General features: G+C 36.5%; 1 protein-coding gene across 4 annotated transcripts; it reads left to right on the forward strand.

Moving 5' to 3' along the window:
* The first annotated feature begins 482 nt into the window (after positions 1-482).
* Positions 483-21,285, forward strand: LOC114456650 (sodium-dependent multivitamin transporter-like). 4 transcript variants are annotated; one of them, XM_028438557.1, is made up of 17 exons: positions 494-542; positions 697-734; positions 5,040-5,459; positions 6,776-6,841; positions 8,802-8,853; positions 8,931-8,998; positions 9,868-10,022; positions 11,288-11,428; positions 13,421-13,550; positions 13,729-13,817; positions 14,463-14,575; positions 14,724-14,794; positions 14,866-14,952; positions 17,771-17,943; positions 18,013-18,119; positions 18,196-18,317; positions 20,775-20,921. In XM_028438557.1, the coding sequence occupies exons 3-17, from the start codon at positions 5,112-5,114 to the stop codon at positions 20,919-20,921; spliced, it is 1,869 nt and encodes a 622-aa protein (XP_028294358.1). In that variant the 5' UTR covers positions 494-542; positions 697-734; positions 5,040-5,111. The 4 variants fall into 4 exon arrangements, with proteins under 4 accessions (XP_028294359.1, XP_028294358.1, XP_028294356.1 ...); XM_028438555.1 differs by having other exon boundaries at positions 17,771-18,119; positions 20,775-21,285; XM_028438556.1 differs by having other exon boundaries at positions 495-542; positions 5,047-5,459; positions 17,771-18,119; positions 20,775-21,285.
* Positions 21,286-21,497: the final 212 nt, after the last annotated feature.

A 21,497-nucleotide genomic window follows, 5' to 3' on the forward strand; every position in this document is an offset into this window, starting at 1 on the left:
CCACATACAGTTAAATATTTCCCGCTTCACCAAAAATAAAAAAAATTAAATTAAAAAAATTACTGAAATCTACAACGGATTGATTCATAAACTTTGTCTTGAAAAGTTGAAGCAAATATTTTGTAAATTGTATTTTATAATTGATACAGAGATTTTTTTTACATCACGTGTAAAAAACATTAATTACAAGCTGAACAGACCACTGAACAATGCATTTGAAACACATATGAACTATATATATATATGAAATAATAATAATGAAAATATACTAATGTACAAATATTATACAAATATACACAAGAATCAAAGCTTATTCCAAATAAACAAACAGCGGGGCATTATCATATAGAGCACATAAAACATACTATTGTTATACAATATTCATATCATTTTGTGAAACGGTAACCAGCTCGTCACAAATATGTTAACTAGATTAATTATTTATTTACTTTATTCTTGCAAAATGAAAATGCGGAAACCTGTCCAAGCTGGCAACACAGGTTCGTCTCACATGGAGCGCGATGGAGCAAGAGACGGGACAGGTAGGCGGCTCTAGTCGTTATTTATTAAACTGTAAAGTTCTGCCAAAGTGTGTTTGTGCAAAATGAACAGTGTGTATTATAACTGGGTCACGGATGTTCTTTGTAAAACTATAAATAAACACACACACGTGTTGTTATGTTATTGTTGTCTCAGGCTCAGCAGCGTGGGGCTCGTGCTTCCTCAGGATTAAGGTGAGTTAGAGAATGTGTTTGTTCTGCTTCCGGTCACTCTCAGTACTATGAAACTAACTGGTCTGCTGCTCATTTGTCTTACTGGTAATATGTATTTACATTTGAGCAGACACTGAACTGTAGTTAGCTGTTTGAAGGTCACTGTGTGCAGTCCTCACCTTTCACCCATAGTCTGTTATTGTTGAGTGTCTCTTTATTTTCCATCTAAACTGTCATTTATATTAAAATCTGCATTAATACCTTTAGTATTGTAATTTACACTAGATCAGGGTTCACTTTTAATAGACAACTGCACACTTGATCAGTTATTTTCGACTGATCAAATTTATTATTATATCCTCACACAGTTGTAGTTTTTTCATTATTAAAAATATGATGACAACATATTTTATTGTGGCTTTTTCCTTCAGGTGAAATCAGAAAAAGACAGACATATTAAAACTATATCAGTCACCTATATTAATATAATGATATAATATATTGTTATGACTCAGTAATTCCCAAACAGGGGTAGCTAATAGCTATTATTCACCATCTTAGCTCATAGTTAAGATGCAATAGGCATAGACTGCCGGTGGGGGGGTCTGGCATGCTCGGTTGGAGAGAGGTTGGAGAGGGCGTTAAGAGAGAGGTCATTTAGGTTAGAGAGGGACCGGAGAGGGTCCCATTCCTCTCTCAAACACTCCCTCTATGTCTGCTTCTTCCCTTGTGTGTTTGCTCCTGTACTCCTTCTGGCTTTTGTCTTGCAGGTCCGTGGGATCCTTAGTGTGGAGTTACAGAGTCTCAACAACTCTGTCTCCACCCTCTCCTCTGCACACACCCAACACAGCATAACGTGGATGGCTGTTCATCATAGGAATGGGATCCACACAAGGTTCCTGCTGCTTAACAGAAGGTTTTCCTTGCCGCCATGATGAATTCATGTTGGGTGTGGGATACATATGTATGTGTATATACGTATATATGCATATGTGTGTATCCATAAAATGAAGAGTCCGTCCTTAAGACTGCTCTACTGTAAAGTGCCTTGAGATACCATTGGTTATGATTTGGCGCTATACAAATAAAAGATTGATTGATTGATTGATTGATTGATCCATCAGTAATGAATTAGGTCTTCACTCTTTTAAAAATGTAGCATAATAAGGATGTGTATTATCTGGCATCTGGCAATACGATTCGTATCCCGATACATAGGTCAGTTCACGATACGATACGATTCAATATACTGTATAACGATATTAAAGAATAAGGCAATTATTGCGATATATATATATGACTTAAGAAATAACTAATCTGTAAATGTGTACACCTTCATGAGAACATTATGTATGAAATATATTTTATTGGCTCAAAACATTGGCTTTAACACGCCATGTGCCAACAACTTAAAAACAACAAACAATCTGCCCATGGCTTTTAAACCAACTTTGACTTTAGTGCAACTTAACTGAGGTATATGTCTAGAACAACAAATAAATGCAGAAAGTTAGTACTTTCTTTGTATATATATATATATATATGTATATATATATATATATATATATATATATAAATTGATATGGATGCATTTTGAATCGATCCGAGAATCGCACGACGTAATATTGTGATATATTGACGAATCGATCTTTTTTTCAACATCCCGTACCAAAATATAAGTTAAAATTTTAAAATGATGAGAAAAAAGACTGATATTCCTGGTTATCATTGCACTTGTCACTGGAACAGGTTTGGATGAGTTTGCTGACACAAATAATTAGAATAGAACATAAACTTTGGGGTAGTCGTGGTGATAGGACGAAAAGGCTCAGGGATATACAGTGTGTAGCAAAACCACTGTATGTCTTATTAGTGTATAGATGATAATATTAATAATAAAGAATGCCTATAATTATTATAATACCATTGTAAAGGAAAACACTGTATATTAATTTAATGAATGTTATGACCATAAAACTTAAAACACACTTAAAGTGAAAAATGTGATTTAAAAACAAAAAAAAGGCCAGAACCATTATTTATCTGTAATTTACTCTGTTATTTGTTACTGTCCCGATCACGACTGCTGTTTGAAAAACACCTTTAAAATCATTCAGAATCTATTCAATATTATTTTCTGGCCTAGATATTTGAACAGTTGTTTTTATTGTCTTTTACCACATCTGTATGTCCCTGTGTGTTCTGCTAATATTGGCTCTTAGTGTATTTATGCTGTTTTACATTGTCTTCTTCACTAAGGAACTGCCTTTGGTTTTACTGTGGTACTGTACATGTGCCGACATGACAAGTTTTATGAGTGGCTCAGTAATTGTTGTCGGAGCACCTATTTATATATTTATTTGTTCATTTTCCCCCTATTTAAGATGCCAGTATATATGGTTTAATGTTTTCTTCTCTAGAGTTGTTTTTCTTTCCATTCTTGCCAAATGTATGTGACTTTGCCTATTTGCAAAATGAGTGAGAAAGAACAGAGATATTAATTAATTTATTAAATAATTAATTGGTGTGTTTTCCAATTTGTAACTAATCCTTTTTTGATTTCTATAAAATAATAGATATTTTCATGAACTAATGGTTGATCATGGTCCTAGGGCAGTTCAACAATCGGTCTCATTCAATATACTGTACATTCCAACACATATATCACTCCCCTTAATTACATACTGCTGCTGTGTGAATAAAGCACGTGTCAAACTCAAGGCCCAGGGGCCAATTCGGGCCCTTTAGAGCATCATATTCGGCCCACTCGAGAAAGTGAAAATGATGGAAAAAAAACATGAAACATTTTGTAAATTACCAACGAATTCTGTAGATATCTCAGCCCCTCCAAATACAAAAAAATCTATTAAAATCCACAATATTTGCAGAGCTCAGTTTTCCAGTTCCTATGTACGTCACATGGCTGCAGTCATTTTTAAACTCACATTGTTGAAAGAACTTGAAATGTTTCCAAAATCTGGCAAATTTTCCTCAAATTATTCCACAAAATTTCCCCATATCAGGGAGGAGACTGATATACTTGCATACTTTATCATTTATATATCTTTTTACATGTGGAAGGGCAAGCCAGGGCACATCTCCACCTAAACAACTTGTTAAACTGGTCTGTATTTGGCCCCTGAACTAAAATGAGTTTGACACCCCAGGCAGGAATAAAATGACATGACACAACAGACAAAAAAAGTTGACATTTATTTTCATATTCATTAATGTATGTCTGCTCATTATTAAGCATAGACCAGGGGTCTGCAACCTGCGGCTCTGGAGCCTCATGTGTCTCTTTTGCAATGGCTCCTTGTAGCCTTAAAAAAATATGGTATTGATGATTAATGACATTAACGTCAAAGAAAATGATGATAAAACAGTTTGTTAACCTAAAATAAATCACATTGTGTAATAACTCTGCCACCTTCCTACCACTTGTGGCTAATCTTAAGTTTTAAATCCCTGGTTAATAAGATAACTAAGCTAACAAAAACACTACTCTGGAAGAAAAAACTAGTTATTTAATTGCCAACATGCCAGTTTAATATCCATAATGCATGCTTGATATGTTACAAGAAATTAGCAATTAGCATGTATTGACCGACATGATCACTCACATGTTATCAAATTCTAGTTATTTTTTGTAGCACTTCAAATCCATTAACTCATAAAATTATTGGATATTATTGTAACTGTATAGAATCTTATCACTGTATTGTCTTCATTGAGAAGTTTTTTTTTGTTTGTTTTTTTGGCTCCGGAAAGACTTTAATCCAGTTGAGATTAGGCAAAATGGCGTTTTTGAGAGTAAAGGTTGCAGACCTCTGGCATTGACTAACAAACTAAAGATGAGTGGCAAATGAAAGTAAAAAGCTTTGTAGATCAAAGTGTAACATCTCTGTTTGATAATTGACTCAATTCTCACAGGCTGATGTGTCTGTATTTAATGTTTAAAGTCTGCGTTTGTTTCATGATGTTCCATAACATTTTTAACTCCTCCTAGTTAAAGGCTTTACCAAGTCAAACCAGAATTTTTCTTTTTTTTTTATTGGTTGTTGAAACTTTGGATCTCTGCGACCTTGAAAGCTGCCAGAGGTCGTCTGCTGCTGTTTGTCTTACTGCTCTTTGAACCTTTCATGTCTAAAAGTGTGGACATTATTTTGAAAGGCAGGCACACATTTTCTCTCCGTCCTATTTTAATTTGTAACTAACAGTTTTTTTCAGGTCAATGAAGGCTGTTTTTGTTTTTGAAAAGTTTTGGATTCAGTAAATTTACCCAACCTTGGTTATGAAATCATTCTTTATCTCACTTTGTTGAAGAATCCAGGACTGGGATGAGTGACTGGTTTAGGAAAAGAAGTCTTTCAGTCCTGTAACTGGGTGGTGACAGACATGGACCCATCTGTCCAGAAGCACTTCACTGTGGTGGACTATGTGATCTTTGCCCTCTTACTGGTGGCGTCCATGGCCATCGGGCTGTACTACGCCCTGTCCGGGGGGCGTCAGCGCACCACGCAGGAGTTCCTGCTGGCAGACAGAAGCATGAGCTGTCTCCCCATCTCCCTGTCGCTCATCGCGTCCTTCCAGTCCGCCGTGGCCATCGTCGGGGTTCCAGCAGAGGTGTTCGTCCACGGCACTCAGTACTGGTTCATTGGTTGCGCCTACATTCTGGGGCTGCTCATTCCTGCCCACGTCTTCATTCCAGTGCTGTACAGACTGAGGCTGTCCAGTGCCTACCAGGTAGGGGTGTGAAAAAAAATCAATTTCACGATATATCGCGATTTTTTTGGGTGCTGATTTTAAATCGATTTTTTTGAATTAAAAAAAATCTATTTGAATTTTTGTTTTATTTTTTCAGATATTTAATCAGTATTTTTCTTATTGTGTTTTTCTCTTTTTTGTGGATGTGTGTTTTCCACTGCTGGAGACATTGTCACTTCTCAGCAGAGCAGCATAACTACTAGACATGATGACCAGCTCCTGTTCATAAAAACCTTGAAAATTGTGCCACTTCCACATCTCCACTCCAGTAGATGGCACCATAGATATAATAATAATAATAAATAAGATGTTTTGAACTTGAAGCAAATAGTTTTGACTCAATTTGTCCTCTGAATGATCAATATCTTCTGATGAACATATACAGCTACTTGATTTTTCATCTCTACGTTTAATTTAGATATTAACTGGGTAGAATATCGCAATAAATCGTAATATCCCGATATTGTGATAATGTTGTATCATGATACGTATCGTATTGCAACATCCTTGCTAATACTCACCCCTACTACCAGGTAGGGATGGGTACCGGATTCTGTACTTTTTTAGGTACCGACTGAATTCCTTTGGTTCTACCTATGTATGGAGGAAGAGGAGTGCCACAATTAAATGAATTAATTAAAAATGTCAATAATTAATTGAATGTGCCAATAATTAAATCTATTTTACATTTCATTATCACTCGGAAAAGTATGAAGTACAATTATTTCACTATACTTTATACTTTTCAGAATGAAAACGAAATGTAAAATGGATTTGATTAATTATGGACACATTTAATGAATTATTGACACTTTTAACTAATTAATGAACAGTGAATTTCTCTCTTTAATTGTGGCACTCCTCGTCCTCCATACCTATGTGCACAAATGCAAATGAAATACTCACAACATAGAGCCCTGTCACATAGATCTGCTTTTTAATTTGTGCATCATAGTTGTAGTTTACGGTTTTTAATGATGAAGACATTTGTGAAAGAAAAGTTGCTACAATTCAAACAGAGGTTGGCTTGATATATTTGTTCAAGTTGTTTGTTTTTATTGATAATATGAAAATACATGTGGTAAATTTCAACATTTTGAGATTGTATTATTTACCATTTATTACCACACAAAAGTAAAAAGTGAAAATTGATACCATTTAGTACCAATAGCGATTCACAGGTGCTGAGTATGGGTTCAAATGTGAAAGGAACCCATCCCAACTACCAGGTGGGTTTATATTGTTTCATTCACTCACTTTGTTCTCTACATTTTTTGTGTTTTTTTGTCTCACAGTATCTTGAACTGCGCTTCAGTAAAACTGTGCGAATCTGTGGAACGCTGACCTTCATCTTTCAAATGGTAAGAGTCAAGCTGTGAAGACTTTTACGTTTTAACAACATAGTATTCATTTATCTGAGTTAACGTTTATGAACTGAAAAGTTTGAGTTTGGAGATTGTTGGTTTATCTGCAGGCTTGTGTCTTTACATTTCTGGAAATATCCACTTTAAATATATGATTAATATACACATGGTTTATTGTTTTGTCTTTTTAAATAACTCAGTGTTTTTCAACCTTGGGGTCGCCTGGAATTCAAATGGGGTCGCTTGAAATGTCTGATAATTGATTTTAGAAATTACTGATTCAAATTATATTTTTAAATGTTAGGTAACACTTGAAGTTTTTTACATAAGGCTGACATTACACTGTGTCAGTGTACAGTGTAGTGAACAACACTTACTGACAGCCTTCATGACTACTTATTAATACTAATGACAGGTAATGTCATCCTTATGTAAAAAACTTCAATTTACAAAATGTTTTAATTATTCTTTTTCAAAATAAAACACCACATACGATCTCAAACAACTGTATTCTATACTTTAAAGGTCACATGTCATGCTATATTTCAGCCATCTCCATTTGTTCTAAGAACTCCAAAAACCTAGTGTTTGAGGTTTATTTTCCCAAACTCACCTGTTTTCCAGAGTTTTAGCCTCTGAAAAGTCACTTTCTGAGCAACTCTACACAAACAGGCTGATTTGCGGCCTACTTATGCATATTTCTGAGTGGGCGTGTCTATAGACGGGACAATGACTTCCTCCTCCCCGCACGGTGACGTAGGACCAGAGGACGGCCCGCCCTCCTCCCACCCACTCCGTAGCCGAGCTCATGCTGCTTTATAAACACGAGACAGAGCGTGGGGGGCGGGGGGGAGCAAATCACCTTCTACCTAACGATATGATGTTTAAAGCACAGAAAAGTTAATTTAGCGTAACATGGGTCCTTTAACTTTCTTAAATGTAATTATATAGTTAAAATAAAATACAGCATAAATATTTCTGAGCTGGCACATAATATCACAAACATGATCAAAAAATAATCCTATAAAAAAAAATGTCTCTGTGGTCACCAGAAATTTGGGACCACAATCCAAAAAAGGTTGGGAATCAGCGAAATAACTTTTAAAAATATTTTTAAATAGCTGTCTCATCGGACATATTTTCTGTGACTACCTTTGAAACAGGAAAATCCGCCATATAAAAATGAGGAACAGAATGCGGAGCAAAATGCAGTGAATCAAAATAAATCAAATTGTGTAACATTAATTAGGAAAAGAAAACAAATTTTGGTTTAATTGCATTTGCGCACAGCTTTTTAAGAACTTCGTAAAGCATTCAACACAAACATTGTCACTGTCGCACTGCTGATTGTGTCAATCACGTGAGTTACATAGTTTAACAAAAGCCGTCAGAGAACACAAACCTCCACCAAGCACCAAATCTCCTCTTTGCCAGATATTGGTAGTTATCAGTACCAGTGATTCTGATCATGGTACCATGATTAATCACAGTTTAAAAGCTTAGAAGAAATGTCTATCCACATTAATAATCATACAGTTGGTCTAAATATATACGGGCTTCCCCATTTTCTGAAAAATTGTGATGAAATGCACAATCTGGATCCGATCTGGATGAAACTCAGCTGAATAATCGAGGAACCAACCCGATATAACGTAGTCAAAATTCATAAAGATTGGTCAATTACTAACAGAAATATCAATCTTTGAAAGTTTGCCAATGATGACAGATAGGGATTTGTCCATTTGTCATGCTCATCCAGAATCTTCCATGACATAAGTTTTGCTAAAAATGTCAAAATCTGCTACTTTTGACCTGATCCTGTAAACAAATAAATAAACACTGGTGAAAGTATTCACTCCTTCGCGGAGGTAATAAAGCCGTAGAAAATCTATTATGATTAAAAAACAAATAATCAATCAAACAATCGTAGGGTTGACTTTTGTTTCCTCTCCTGCAGGTTATCTACATGGCCGTGTGTGTCTATACTCCTGCTCTTGCACTAAACGCAGGTATTAAAGTGTGGATTTTATGGATTATGTGTTTGGAACCCAAACAGTTTTACATGTTACTGTGCTTTTTCTTTCAGTTACTGGTTTTGAGCTGTGGGGGACAGTGCTGGCCACTGGATTGGTCTGCACCCTGTACACTACAATTGTGAGTTTTTGCTTATTAATATAATGTCACATCGAGTAAATTCAAGTTTTTAAATTTGATTCATCTTATTCATATTACCTCCAAATATCTTGTAGTGAATTTTTTCATATTTTTAAAAGGTTTTTTAATGAAATGATGACTAAATTTTTGTTACTGGCCTATCAATAATCATTCATAAAAGTTGGTTGGTTATTTTTTTATACACAGCACAGCATTTTATTGTGTTAGAGCAGGGGTGTCAAACTCATTTTAGTTCAGAGGCCAAATATAAAGTAGTTTGATCTTAAGTGGGCAGGAAAACAAGCAATTTCAATAATAATAAAGTGCACTTTAATGTATAAAATATATATAAAATATCAGTAGGCGCCGATAATGTCCAGATTTCAATCCTTGCATTATTTTCTCTTCTACATTGAATTGATTTTGTGACAAATTTTTATTTAATTTGGGGAAATTATGAGAAATAATTTCCGGAAAATTTAGTACTTTGAACAATCTGAGATTTAAAATGACTGCAATGATAAAAGCATGGGAAAATTGCGATCCTCCAACTATTGTGGCGTTTCATTGAATTAGTGCATTTAGAAGGGTTGGGATATATTTACAATTGAAATATTTGGTCATTTACACAATAATTCATGTTTTTCAGTATTTTTACTTTTTTCTGTAGACCGAATTGGATGTCTAAAGGGCCGGATTTGGCCCCCGGGCCTTGATTTTGACTTATGTGTTAGAGACACAACAAAACCCTCTCCTATTTGTTTCTTTTCTCACATGTATCTTTTCTGCTTTATATTATGAAAAGTGAGCGACCGTAAATGTTAACGTGCTCGTCTCAGTTGTTCTAACGCCACGTGTGTTTCTCACAGGGCGGTTTGAAGGCCGTGATCTGGACCGACGTGTTTCAGACCGTGGTGATGTTTGCAGGGCAGCTGGCTGTCATCGTGGTGGGAGTGCAGCAGACTGGAGGAGTTTCTGAGGTTTGGAACAAAGTCTGGGAGGGAAACCGCATCTCTGGTCTGAAGTGAGTCAATACTCCAACCCTCTGATCTGCAATGTAGTGATAAATAAAATATATGTACATTTAGATCAATACACATCAGTAAGGAAGAAAAAATCTATTTGGTGATATATTGCTGCACGATTATCGCATTGATCCAAATAATGTCCAAATTGATTTTTTCAATCATGTGTTGTAACAAAAACAAACATTTAATTGTGCTAACACATATGCATAGCACGTAAGTGCCGACATAAACTCCTGGTCACTAGGTGTCAGTGAACCACATCAGACCTTGTTAAACTACTTCACTCCTCAATGCATTTTAGCTGGAAGTTGATTGCACTTTATGTTTATAAAACATACTGGAAACTTTTATCGATGTATGTGGTTACTTTAAAAAAAAAAAAAATTTTAAAGCTGATATTCGGAGTTTCTGTGAAATCTATGTTTATATATGATTCTTTTGAAATGTGAAAAAATACCTAACTAGTCTTTTACTATGGTCTACTGCTAATGGTCATTCATATACATTATGTATATAAGTCCCGCTTTCATCCTATAAACCCCTATACAAATGGAAACGATCGCTGAGAGCGGGCAGCCAATAGGCTTCGACTTCCTGTTTTTGAGACTGTCAATCAAAGTGAACGCAGAACTATGCACGGAAACAAGGCCATGCGTCACAACAGCAAACATGTAAATATGATTTTGGCTCTTACCTGACACATAGACCTATATCAATACGACCTGATGCGACCTTGTTTTGTTCTGCGATGTGCATGCAGAAAAGTAGAGGCGTGGCTTCTGGTAGATTGGCAGAGGCAGTGGGAGGAAGTGAGGGTGTTTAGGGCGGGACATCGAGACATTTCTCAGAAAGTCCGGATATCAGCTTTAAGAACTTAACAGAATCGGTATCTTTTGTAGTAGCAAAAGTTCAACTTTTTTGAAAAATGTAATTTGGCAGTTTGATAAACATAGCTCTTGTTTTTGATATTTCTAAATGAATTACAGTTAGTTACTATTTACTTGTTCTCACAAGTTTGAAAAAATTAATTGGTATTTCATACCATTTTCTACTTGTAAAGGTGAAATTTGTATTATTGATATCGTGATATATCACAAAATAGATCGTATTGTTTAGATACGTCGTATTGCTACATTCAAATTGTGAATTGTATCGTATTGTCAGATTGATGGTAATGCACAGCCCTACACATCAGTGCTGTTTGTGATGTTCCTTTGAGCATCTCCATCTCTTTCATTCATGCCTTCTCTGGTACTTGCAGCCTAAACCCAGATCCTACAGAGAGACACACATTCTGGACTCTCGGGGTGGGAGGGGTCTTCCTCATGCTGTCGCTGTATGGAGTGAACCAGGCCCAAGTACAAAGATACCTCAGTGCTCGCACAGAGAAGGAAGCAGTGAGGTATGCAGAGTGAAAAACAAGCACATTGTGTCAACATCCAGTACTGCTGACTGTCTGAGTGAGGCAAACGTGATCTGAATTATGTATTTAAAATCAACCAAATCACATGTTTTAGATCAGGGCTGCAAAACTCAATTTAGTTCAGGGGCCACATACAGACCACTTTGATCTCAAGTGGGCCACAGATTTTAGCAGGAAAAAGAGCAATTTCAACATTAATGTTTCCTAGTTTGCACTTCCAGGTATAAATTACATATAAAGTATTATGAGACCAACAATATTCAAGCATTAAACTTAAATTAATTTACATTTTCTTGATATTATCAACAATTGTTATTTCATTTAGTAGAATAATTTGAGGAAATGTGCAGGATTTTGAAAAAACTGAGTTATTTCATCAATTTGAGATGAAGAAAATGACTACCATCATGTGATATACGCATGGAAAGGTTGTACATTTGTAAACATGTGTATTTGGAGGGGCTGAGATATCTACAACTGAATTATTTTGTAATTTACACAATGATACATGTTTTTTCTATCATTTTTTAACTTTCTCCTGCAGGCCAAATTACATGCTCATAAGGGCAGGGTTTGGCCCCCGGGCCTTGAGTTTGGAACGTGTTTTAGATGATGGTTTGTTTGGATTTTAACCCTCTTATCCTCAAATATTACATATTCTACCCCTGACCCCAGGGATATTTGCCTCCAGAAAATGATTTTCAGAAAATTGTTGACCAAGTTTTTGTATCAGGCACTTTTTTTATTTGTTGAATACATAAATAACCATTTGATAATGAAACCTTGACCTGTTCTCTAGCGCCACCATCAGGCTAAACTTTTAAATTAGAATTAATTTATCTTCAACGGCTTTGCAGGTGTGGGGATGTAAGGTCACACACAGACAGACACGTTTTACAGCTGAAACAGCTTAGGGTCAAATTGACCCCAGAGGAACACCAATGCGTACATTACATTATGATAATTTAATGCTTAATCGATTGTACCCATCAAATTAGGAAAAGTCATGAAATATGAAGCAAAACAAAAATAAAAAATGTCAACTATTATTTTTTTGAATGATTAACATTGAATGGGGTCAAATTGACCCCAAGGATAATAGGAGGGTTCAATGTAGTTTGGCTCCTGTGCTAAAGATAGTGTTTGATTAGTTTTAAAGATGTTTAAATCAGGGGTTCTCCACTGGTCTCACCCTGGGACCCACATTGTCCATCAACCAAATTTAGTTTTTCAAAACACACATATGTAACATTTTTTAAAACATAAATCAATATATTTTCCTGTGCAACATGCAATTTACAACATGCCTGTCAAAAGAAGTTTATTTCAAAATAAAAGACATTAAAACTGATATCCGGAGTTTCTAAGAAATCTATGTTTATACATGATTTTTTTGAAATGGGAAAACAGACCTAACTAGTCTTTTACTATGGTCTACTGCCGGTGGTCATTCATATACATTATGTATATACTGTAAGTCCCGCCTTCATCCTTTAGACCCCTATAGAAATGACGATCGCGAGTGCTCCCAGCCAATAGGCTTCGACTTCCTGTTTTTGAGACTGTCAATCAAAGGGAATGTGGTACTGTGCACAGGAACAAGGCCGCGCGTCACAACAGCAAACAAGTAAATCTGATTTTGGCTCTTACCTGACACATAGACCGATATCAATGTGACCTGATGTGAGCTTGTTTTGTTCTGCGATGTGCGTGCAGAAAAGTAGAGGCGTGGCTTCTGGTAGATTGGCAGAGGCAGTGGGAGGAAGTGAGGCTGTTTAGGGCGGGACATCGAGATGTTTCTCAGAAACTCCAGATATCATCTTTTAGTATTTATTTATATTTGACCAGCTGTCCGCGACCCACCCAGTACAGGTCTGTGACCCACTTTGGGTCCCGACCCACCAGTTGAGAATGGCTGGTTTAAGTGATTGGGATTCAGCATGTGTTGACTGGGGTGATGTTTATGTGCAGGTCCTGTTACATGGTGTTCCCCTCCTTACAGCTGGCTCTGGCTCTGGGCTGTGTGATGGGACTGGTCATGTTTGCACGTTACTGTGGTGAGGATCACTCAGGAAAACTGGGAAACTCGTCAGGGGACGCAGTAAGTCGTGTTCAATCTTTTTACCTATTTTTAGTTTCATTATTCATCCGTTTGGTTCATCAGGTTTATTTTCGTCCTAGAGTGGCTCATGGTTTGTTGTCTTGTAAACAACAGCTGCACAAAGATGTTCACAGTTAGATCAAGTCTTTTGATGATTTTAATTGTTTTTTCTCCACAGATGGTGATATACTTTGTGATGGATATGCTGCAGGGTCTGCCTGGACTGCCTGGACTGTTCATTGCATGTTTATTCAGTGGCGCGCTCAGGTGATTCTGTGTTTTTAAAAATATTTTCAGAAAAAAAACTAAAAAATAAGAATCAACAGAGTATAATATTTCACAAAGTCATGGATTTTCAGTAACTTAGATTGAATAAAGAGATTATTAGTGTGTGCTAAATATTATAGTCTTATGTATAATTCGTATTGCTCATTTTTATAATGGGAATAATGGATGTATGGAACTTTGATCATTGTTTCCCCACATTTCAATACAATTGGTGAGATAGGGAAGTACTAAGGAACAATATAAATATCAGAGAGCATTATGGTCCAGAAAATGTTTAGCTTTGTTCATAATTGAGAAGCTTTTTAAATTTTGCTTTTTATATGTCTGATGTGGGCTTTCCATGTCAGTTATTGTCAATTATTAGTCCAAGGAATTTATTTTCAGTAACATTTTCTAATTGGATATCATCTATTTTTATTTTTATTTCTGGGTTACTTTTATAATTAAGAATGAATCCTTTCTTTTTCATTTTGGGGTTTTATTCCGTTTATTCTCTGTTGTCCTTTTACAACTTTAAATTAAGAATGACTTTGTATCTATTCCGGTCATAGTTGACGTTTAAACTTTATTTTAAACCGTTTAAATGTAAGTTTTATAGGAGATTTATTTTAGTTGTATCTGTAGCACCATCTCCTCTGCTTTCAACTCGTTGGCTACTGTAACGATGGAGGACCTCATCAAGCCACATTGTCCTCCCATGACAGAAGCAAGAGCCACCATGGTGTCCAAAGCTTTAGGTGAGCTCCCAGAGTGTCCCTTTAGAGTCTATTACTGAGAGCTTCAAATGTTGGTGCAGATGTTACATCACGCTGGTGGTGACACAAAGCTGTGCAGCAGCTTATATGTTGTTTGTGTGTGTGCGTGTGTGTGTGTTCCCTCCACCAGCTCTGTCCTATGGGCTGCTGTGTCTGGCTATGGCGTTTCTTTCTCACCTCATGGCTGATTCAGTGTTACAGGTAAGCCAAGCAAACACTTCCAGCTCTGCTCATGAAACAGTCTGGACAACATTCCTCTTCTTCTTCTGCAGGTGGCTTTGAAAATCTTGGGAATGGTTGGTGGTCCAATTCTCGGCGTGTTCTGTCTTGGTATGTTCTTTCCATGGAGCAACTCTATTGTAAGTGTTAACGTCAGTTATTAACTCCGCAAAGTGCAGAGTGGAAGGTTATGTTTTACCCTGCGTTTATCTGTCTGTCTGTTTGTCTATCAGCAAGATAACATAAAAGGTTATGAACGGATTTGGATGAAATTTTTAGGAAATGTTAATAATGGGACAAGGAACAGGTGATTACATTTTGGTGATATTCTGGATTACCAAAAATTAGAAAATACCCCAAAAATTGGAAATTAGGAGCTGTGCTTGAGCCTGCGCTTTTAAACGCGGTGGCTTATGGGTAAAGCACGGTGGCTTATGGGTAATGTAGTAGTGGTAGGGAAGTGCATTGTGTGTATGTCCCACCCGGTACTCATGCTGTACCTGAGTGCTAATCCGGATTCAGATTTACTACGTGATTAGTGAGCAGGAGTTTGTCTCCACACTGGATAGCGGACGGCGATCAGTATCAATAATTCGCTGTGGATTGTAGTACAGAGCTTGGATCTTTTACGTTCTTCCGTGAGGATGTACATTTTTGTTGGAATTATTCTGGATTTTTGGTGGACGGACGAAGATTTAGCCGCTGTGTGCGACACAGTTTCAAAGGAGATGTGAGTTACTTTATGTTGTCTTCTTGGGTGTTTTTGTCTTTTTAATGGTCCTTTAGTGTGTTGTTCTTTTGTTTTTCATATTTTTCTGTAATTTGTGTGTATTTTTCTCAGATTATGATGATTAAACACTTATCAATTAATCTAATAGTGTACGTATATAAAATCAATGTAGGACTACAACATAGGGTGGAAATTACAATGTGTGGGAAATAGGGATGTAACGATTCACTCAACTCCCGATACGATTCGATTCACGATACTGGGTTCACGATACGATTCTCTCTTTATTTTACAAAATGGGACTGTAGACAAATTTTTTTTTTTTGGGAAAAAAACTAGAAAATACTGTATTATTTTCCTTTTATTTTCATTGTCAAAAGAATTCCTTGATAAATTATTCAAAACAATGCAATTTAACTAAAAATAAATCTTGAATGAAATAAATAAAGGAATAATACAAATGAAAATGAAGCCTATTAATTTAAATTCTGGTTCTAAAATAAACAATGCAAAACTGCATAATAATTCTTTTTCTTTTAAAAGTGCAACTGAAAATGTATTTTGTGCCTTAACAATTGGACTTTAAAAAAAAAAAAAAACTGTGATTGCACTGATTTACGTCATATTTGTTTGGACCAGCAGAGGGCGCTGGTAACCCAGTGGTCGGTTGGCATGCAGATATCTTGCAGTGAAGAAGAGAAGCTATGCTAGCAGACAGAGCTAAAAGAAAAACATGACTTTTACAGATATTCAAGTAATATTACAGATATTCTTTCAGTGCTAAAGGGGTAATGAATCATTTATTAACATATTTAAGAGTAGAAGGCAGCCAGAAAGAAAGTATTAGCAGACTCCGCCCGCCGCCAACACTTGTGGATAGCGCCCTCTGTTGGTTAAAAAAAGTACTGCGATTCAATTTTCAGAAAATCTATATCAACCGTGATACCTATGAATCGATTTTTAACTGCCTTACGATTAATCGTTACATCCCTAGTGGGAAATGAGCTGCTTGGCGGAGGTCTTCACTCTCCAAGTGCTTTTCTAGTTATAGTCTGTTTTTTTGTGTATTTTACTGTCATTTTGAGTGTTTACTTTGGGGGCCAAAAAAATGTACCCTAACCCCCAATTGTGTTTACTGTGAAGTTGGTCTTAAATTTAGTTTCAGATGGTAATAAAAAGTCTTGAAATGAATTTGACTGAAGCTGTAGGAACCCTGAATAACATGAGGATACCAACCAGTCCTTGTGTGCTGTTACACTCTGTGTCTATGTGTGAGCGTGTGTTGCAGGATGGTCTGATGTCTACTCTGTGAGAAAGTGTCTTTAGCTGAAAGACACTTTTGAGGTTGCAACCTAGGGCAGATAATACAATGATATGATAATAATATGCTGACTCATGCATATCTAAGTCTAAGGCTAAGCAAAAAGGCCAAAGCACAAACCCAACAATCATATCAACAATGTTGGTGTGTTTTAAACATATCGCCTAACCTGAGCTGCACTGTGGACTAAAACCCTCAGTAACATGCGACTGCCCCCCACACAGCCTTCCCCGGTCCCATGTTACCATGGATACACTCAGGGAACTCACCAGTGGCTATGTGTGAGCTGTAGAATTTTATCAACTAAGAGCAGCGCTGCACATTGCGTATGAAAAAACCTAAACAACCATTAACATTAATAGGAAATAATCAGATCAAAAGTGGCGACAATATTGAAAACAGGCCCGCTGTCGCCACCCAGTGGTAAAATCTATGAACTACTTAGTTAACCTGACATTTGAGATTAAAAATGAATAAATATTGAAATTGTGATTTATATAATGCTTGGCAGGTGATTTAATCATAACACACATTTTTGGTTTACTCTTTTTTTTTCTTTAACTTTTTTTTTATTATATAAAACTGCTGTTTTTGTTAATGGTGTCCCAATTCGATATTGATATCGGATATTGGTCCGATACCAGCCAGAAAACGAATATCGGATTTTATCGGACTGCATCTAAAATCTTCTATATATATTATATTATAATATATTTATTCAATTGTAGAATACTGTAGATATTATGTTGAAGGTAAAAATGTATGTAACCAATTGGTTAATAATTGATGGGTCAGATACAAAAGGCTGCAATATCGGTATCATATCGTAAGTGAAAAACATTTTCCTGTGGCTCCTGACGTCTGACCACTTTAGAATCACTGCTGTATGTGAACATGTTGTTTACAGGGAGCTGTCGCAGGCCTCGCTGCAGGTTTAGTTGTTGCTTTCTGGGTCGGCATCGGGAGCATCGTCACCCGGACCTCCAGCGTGAGCTCGCTCTCCTCCAAATGTCAGAATGTCCTGATGTCACACAACACGACGTCCGTCCCAGTGAGGAGCATCACTAACGTCACCATCAGGTGTGAATCACTCAGCATCACAAACACTCTGTTCTACTGCAGACATTTCATTATTTTTCTCTTCTTTAGTGCAACATCAGGGCTGAAGAGGTTTTATTCCCTTTCCTACATGTGGTACAGCGGCTTCAGCTGCATTACTGTCATTGTTATCGGCCTCATCATCAGCTTTCTAACAGGTAGCAACACTTTCTATCGTTTCTTTTTTTTTAAATTGTTCAACCTAAAATAGTTTGAGCATGTGTTTGTGTTTAGGACCAATGAAAGAGGAGGATGTGGCCCCAGGAACCGTCTTCCCATTGTTGGGAAAGCTGCTTTGGTTTGTCCCTGAACGCGTCAGAAAGAGGCTGTGCTGTGTGACTCCTTTAGGACACACGGTGAGGAACACTACCAAAGGAAACCCTTTTTACAAGAGTCAGAAGTAGACGCAGTGACAGGACCCTGTCCGTCAGGTCTTTTATTCTAGCTGCTTTTATTATTATTGTTAGAAACTTTTAAACTTTTATTTATTTATTTATTTATGTCCGAGTGTGTGTGTGTGGAATGTATGGCACACATTGTATGCTAATGGTGATGAATCAAGTATCTTTTTTTCTTCTTTCTTAAAACCATATTTTTGCCTCTGCCAACAAAGTTTTCACTGGCGTTTATTTATTTATTTGTTTGTTTGTTTGTTTGTTTGTTTGTACACAGAGAGGAAAGGGAGAAACAAGAGCCATAGTTTGTTTATTTATATTATTTCTTTGATATGGGATTTGTTTTAAAGTCCAATTGTTAAGGCACAAAATACATTATCAGTTGCACTTTTAAAAAGAAAAAGAACTATTATGCAGTTTTCCATAGTTTACTGTAGAGCCAGAATTTAAATGAATAGACTTCTTCCTCATTTGTATTATTTATTTATTTATTTCATTCAGGATTGATTTTTAATGAAATTGCATTGTTTTGCATAGTTTATCAATGGATTCTTTAAAATTGTACAGTATTTTTTTATTTTTATTTTTGAAGAAAAAAATCATTTGTCTACAGCCTCATTTTGTAAAATAAATCATGAGAGAATTGTATCGTGAATCGAATCGTATCGGGAGTTGAGTGAATCGTTACATCCCTACTTGGTTGTGTACGAGTATATTTAAAGTTCAATAAATGTTAAGAGTTCTATTGGTGTATTTAATTGAATTTCTAATATATACATTTATATCATATAAGTGTTTTAGTTGTCAATGTGCTTTAAAAAAAGTTTATCAACCTCAAATATCGGCTTCCAAAATTGGCTTTAGATATCGGTTATCGGCTGATTTTTTTATTTTTTTTAAATAGGTATCGGCATCGGCCTTTGACAATCCCATATCGGTCGACCTAATTATGGATAGAAATTTTAAGAGGAGATTTGGTACTAGTACTGAGAGGGAGATTTTTAATAGTTTTTGTTAATTTCATGTTTTTATGGCTGATTTTAAATGTTTTTACTGTTGATTTTTTTTCAAAAATGAGTCCGGATTTACATTTTTTTTAGCTGTTGAATGATTTCTGTTGCACTTTTTGATCATGTAAAGCAGATTCCTTAGGTATGAAATATACAAACACATTTGTGTGTGTGTATATATATATAAAATCTCTTCCTCACCCTCCGCGGGCGGTCTCACTTTTTTCCTCCAAGCTGGGGTCCTCTACCAGAGGCCTGGGAGCTTGAGGGTTCTGCACAGTATCTTTGCTGTTCCTAGAACTGCACTTTTCTGGACCGAGATGTCTGATGTATTTCCTGGGATCTGCTGGAGCCACTCCTCCAGTTTGGGGGGTCACTGCCCCGAGTGCCCCAATGACCACGGGCACCACTGATGCCTTCACCCTCCAGGTTTTCTCCAACTCTTCTCTGAGCCTCTGGTATTTCTCTAGTTTCTCGTGTTCCTTTTTCCTGATGTTGAAGTCGCTTGGTATTGCTATGTCGACCACAACGGCTTTCCTCTGCTCTTTGTCCACCACCACAATGTCTGGTTGGTTCGCCATTACCATTCTGTCCGTCTGTATCTGGAAGTCCCACAGGATCTTGGCTCGGTCATTCTCTACCACCTTTGGAGGTGTTTCCCACTTTGACCTTGGGGTTTCCAGCCCATACTCTGCACAGATGTTCCTGTACACTATGCCAGTCACTTGGTTATGGCGCTCCATGTAAGCTTTCCCTGCCAGCATCTTACACCGTGCAGTTATGTGCTGGATTGTCTCATTGGCCTCTTTGCACAGTCTACACCGGGGGTCTTGTCTGGTGTGATAGATCTGGGCCTCTATTGCTCTGGTGCTCAAGGCCTGCTCCTGTGCAGCCATGATGAGTGTCTCTGTGCTGTCCTTTAGTCCGGCTCTGTCAAGCCATTGGTAGGATTTCTTGATATCCGCCACTTCAGTTATGTTTCGGTGGTACATCCCATGTAGGGGCTTGTCCTCCCATGATGGAATATATATACTGTATATTTGCCACTAGGAGATGAAATGGTAAAAAGTGACTTGATCCAATCCTTTATAATTTCATTTTTATGAATTAAAGAGTCATGTATAACTAATTTTGCTGTCGCTGAACGTTGTACACTTCCTCAGACATTTGTACTTTTTTGGGATTTCTGTTTTCCCTGGTTGTTTTTTTTTATATTTTTCACCGGGAATTTAAATTCCTTGGCTGGTAATTGATTAAGTAACCAATTGATTGATTTATAAAATAAAAAAAAGACATCACAATCTGCTGTTCTAGTTAAATCTGTGATGAAATCCAAAGTGTATCATGTAATAAACATTCTGATGATCATTTTCTGAAACTGAATCTCTTTGTGTGTTAAATCTTACAGCTGTCAGGCGAACAAAGCTCTTCTTCTCCACAACAAAAACGAAGTAATGGAGTCATTTTCACACAAGTGCAAGTGTCAGATGAGGAGGCTGAGAACTTCCTCCCTGAGGCAGATGTGTCGCGTTTGGACTATGAAACATCTGTGTGACTTCCAGGCTGACGGACACAGCTGTGAATGTATTTAAAGTTTGCACAATCCTGTCCTGTAGTGAGGACGGATTCAAACCTTTTATCAGGGACTCATTTTTACATCTTGGCTGAGCCTGGGAGACTCACTGGACAACTGTTTTACATGTGATGTGTTACTGTACTGAGAAATGAAATATAACCTGTAACATATTCCGTTTGAGCAACTAAATACTTTTGATACTGTTGTTTTGTTTGTACGGCACTTAAAGGGCACTTCATGGTAATTGGGCATCATGTGAATTTGTTTTTCTTTGTTTTTTTTAATGATTTTGATGCAACTAACAGTAAATATTTTTTAAAGAATAAAATACTTTGTCAGTGTTTTTATATTTAGACTGAGTTTGTGAGTCTGTGATTATTGATTAGCTTCATGTAATTCTTTATATTATTTTGTATTTCAATTACAATTACGTCTTCAATTATTCATGTTCAATTACAACTCAATTATGATGATGGTGACCGATATCTTTTCCAATTACAATGAAAATTATTATTTTTCCCCTGAAAGTCAATTACAATTATGTTCTCAATTACT

This window comes from Gouania willdenowi, chromosome 22 (genome assembly GCF_900634775.1).
Source record: "Gouania willdenowi chromosome 22, fGouWil2.1, whole genome shotgun sequence".
Taxonomy (NCBI): Eukaryota; Metazoa; Chordata; class Actinopteri; order Blenniiformes; family Gobiesocidae; genus Gouania; species Gouania willdenowi.